This window comes from the organism of the source record quoted next, assembly GCF_019968985.1.
Source record: "MAG: Porospora cf. gigantea B chromosome Unknown PgB_NODE_2632_length_3314_cov_111.712, whole genome shotgun sequence".
Classification (NCBI taxonomy): Eukaryota; Apicomplexa; class Conoidasida; order Eugregarinorida; family Porosporidae; genus Porospora; species Porospora cf. gigantea B.
This window is the reverse complement of record NW_027178860.1, coordinates 1-3314: the sequence shown is the minus strand read 5'-3', so window position 1 is coordinate 3314 and position 3314 is coordinate 1. Positions and strand designations below refer to the sequence as shown.

The 3314-nt window shown below is 51.7% G+C and overlaps 2 protein-coding genes across 3 annotated transcripts; both read left to right on the top strand.

Moving 5' to 3' along the window:
- Window positions 1–270: 270 nt before the first annotated feature.
- KVP17_001946 (uncharacterized protein) lies at window positions 271–2136 on the top strand (the record flags this gene model as incomplete). Of its 2 annotated transcripts, XM_068517801.1 has the most annotated exons (3): window positions 271–281; window positions 310–532; window positions 562–2136. In XM_068517801.1, the coding sequence occupies 3 exons, from the start codon at window positions 271–273 to the stop codon at window positions 2134–2136; spliced, it is 1809 nt and encodes a 602-aa protein (XP_068376187.1). The 2 variants fall into 2 exon arrangements, with proteins under 2 accessions (XP_068376187.1, XP_068376186.1); XM_068517800.1 differs by lacking the exons at window positions 271–281; window positions 310–532 and having other exon boundaries at window positions 544–2136.
- A 382-nt stretch (window positions 2137–2518) lies between these two features.
- KVP17_005242 (uncharacterized protein) lies at window positions 2519–3314 on the top strand (the record flags this gene model as incomplete). The annotated part of the gene is made up of 1 exon (XM_068515048.1): window positions 2519–3314. A coding segment is annotated over one exon (796 nt), but the record flags the coding sequence as incomplete, so codon positions are not given.

Here is a 3314-nt window from a genome sequence, read left to right as displayed (position 1 = left end):
CATACGCAAACTTGCCTAGGACAAGTCGTTGCCGAACGAATTGCTTCTAAAAAAAATGACCGGCGCGTTTTTTTCCAACCGCTGCGGCACTCACAAACTAATTACACCACTGCTCGAAAATCAGATGTTGGAACACAATGATGATGGCAGAATGCGAGTACCATGCTGACGCCAAAGTGGAAGCGGAAGATGCTCTTCTTTTGGGCTACTTTGATTTGACGGAAGTGGGCAAGCAACATCCAAGAGACAAATCTTGAGTTTTGTTGTGTAATGATCTCCAAGTGAGTTCGCCGACGTTGTGAAACACAGGCTATTCATTGAGTTACAATCAAAGGCTCAACGAATTGGCCAGAATGTTCAGACACTCATGGACAATCAATTCCAGTCGAGGACTGTCGAAACCATGACACACGACGTTATACTGGAAGCGTCGAGTGTTCGGTCAGCGGAAGCTTGCGGAGAGTTGTGTCGAACATGGACTAGTGCGATACTTGCTTCCGGTGAACCTGGCGCACCGCTGTACCGCTGGAGCGTGAGTCTCTGATGAATAAGTTGACTCAGGATGAAAGTGAGGATCCCTCATTTACCAGGTTCGCATTGGACGTTGGCAACGAGTTCATGAGGTTGGTGGGTGATATCGTCGAAGAAAACGATGTTGAGGAAATTCCGGCGATTAGTGATGGCAGAAACAGCGCAGGGCCTCTGGACCGGGAGCCCCTTTCTTTTCGAGACGTCTTGCTGAGAACTGCTGCCGTGGAGACGATGATTCTTACGATTGCCGGTCACACGGACTTCAGGGCTCAGCTGACGGGGCACCCAGATGAGCCTGGGCCTCACAGAGAACTCCACAAACTTTTGTCTCTCTGTCTTCGAGGGGATTCTCGGCTGCATCAAGACATCATCGTTCTCGCTTGCTCTTGCGACCCAGCGGAGAAAGGTGTTCGAGTGAAGCGGCTTCTACTGAATCTTGTGAGACTTCTCAAGCATGATTGGCGCCAGTCGCACCTGGTGGAGAGGTCGAGGAACCTGGCTGACATTGTAGCGCAACTACCCCAGGACATCAAGCCGCTCTCATTGGATGAGGCGCCGCTCCGTGACGGCTGGACCGAGCAATCACTAGTCGAGGCGCACGACGCCAACTGCGCGACAATGCGGCACGCACGGGAACGAATAGATGCGATCATCTTGCGGAAGCAGGTGCTGCGGCAGGGGTGTGAACTGCAGGCGTCGCTGATATCGGCATTCGACACCGGGTTGGGTGAGTTGTTGCAGACAGCAACTTCGGAAATCGAGGCCGTTGAAAGTGACGATGGCTCATTTGTTGCCAAATTGGAGACGGAGATGACTTCGATGATGAAAGCCAAACACGCTGAGATGGCCGTGCTGGCCTCGAAACGCGAGGAGTACAAATCTGAGCTTGAAGCGCTTAAGGTGGAAAGACAGAAGGTCCAAAAGAGGCTATCGGACCTCAACGCTGAGATTTCTTTGGTAATGGAGAGGGAACGTAAGGCTGAACGTCAAACCATTGACGAGCAGGAGCATTTGGACCTCGCTGTGCGCACCTACAAATCCAATGTTCACAGAGTTCAGTGCCAACGAAACTACTCCCAGCAGCTGAAGAGTGACTTCGAAACTCTCAGTCGCATCATAACTCGCGCGGAAGGCAGCCTGTCAAACTCCATGTCGGAAGCAGCTGTCGGGTTTAGAGACGACAGCGAGAAGGTGTCACGAAGCGCACGTGATGAGGTGACCGCGTACATGGAGCGGTTTGTCGTGCCACACTTCAACGACAGCGTGAAGATGACAAGCAGAGTGCACCAACAATTCCGGAACGTCCAGTCCCGAATATCGGAGGCCCAGGCGTCTCTGGATGCTGCAAAGCTGTCAGGAGACCTTGAGGCACTGAATGCCCAAGCGAAACTCGAGTCGTTGGTGTCTTTGCGGGCTCGGCTCAGCGCAGACGTGAGTCGGCTGCTACAGGATACGGAGGCGCAGTGGATTAGCATTGGACAACTAGATGACGAGGTCCTGTCGCATTTCCCGAGCGAGGCTGGCGTCGTTTTCGAGGCTCCAGAAACGTGCAGGAAGGCCTATGTTGAACTGCACGCGGAACTGAAGTCCTTTCTGATAGGGTGATGTTGCATCGTGCCATTATTACACATTTGTGTAGTACGCTATGTCACTGTCACAATTATTCACCAATTATGGGTTGCCTCAACCGCCGACGGAGACGCAAAGATATAGAGAACGAAAAGAAGGAGCTAGCGGAGTTTCGACTGCAACAAGAGATGACTCGTACGATGCACCAAATGCGGCAGATGACTACTAAGCCGCGAAGTCCGCCTCAAAATGTGGGGCCGTACCAACCGGTGTGCCAACCGGTGTATCAACCTTTTTATCATCCGTGCGTGCCATATGGGGTGCATAAATGTCCCTACGAGTTCAAGACGGATTTTCACAGGGCGAGCTGCTGCCGGTGCAAACGTTAAATATATTTTTCCTCGTATTGATTCTGTAAATGCGTTCGATACCGATTCCTCCAAGCAAGGTCGGATTGGTGATTGGTTCGAAAGGACGGAATCTTAAACGGATGGCTCAGATTCAAGGGGTCACCTCTCTGAGAATATCCACGAGTGGAGATGGATGTAAATCGTTGGTAGTAATTGGTACGGCGAAGGCATTTGCCGAGGTCGAAAGGGAGGTGCAGGAGCTAACACGTAAAAGGGGTCCGTCCAAGATGCACAACGGATACTCGTTTCAAGGCCCGTACATGACGCTATTCATCGGTACTCATCGGACTGTCTTTTGCTTCGGGGCTGTAAATGGGCTTTCGGAGGAAAAGCAGCGGGTTGTCACCTCGTACGAGACCTCTGAGACAGATGCATTGGAGTATGAGCTGCATCATCTTTCTCTGGACAGTGCGAGTTCCGACAGCAAGGGTTTAATGGCTCCGTCCAACTATGGCCTTCTGACGGAGAGCCTTCAGCATGTTCTAGCATCTTGTCGGTCTCTCGCCTATAATCTCAAAACCTATTGGGAGTTGACGGTGGGGATCACACTTATCGAGCCCGACTCTCCGCAGGTGTTGGGATCGCGTATTTGTCACCAGCATTCAAAGGGATTCCAAGCTGAATCTCCCGACTTGACATACTTTGAAGACGTACTTACTGACCTAGGCTACGAGTTCCTGACGCGGAAAAGGAAGACGACGTTACACTTCCGAGACAGAAGCACAAACAACAACGTCAAAGTATCTGTGCGAGGCACGGAGACTCTGGAAGATGAAGGGGAGGCGGCTTCCTTGATTCGGAAGA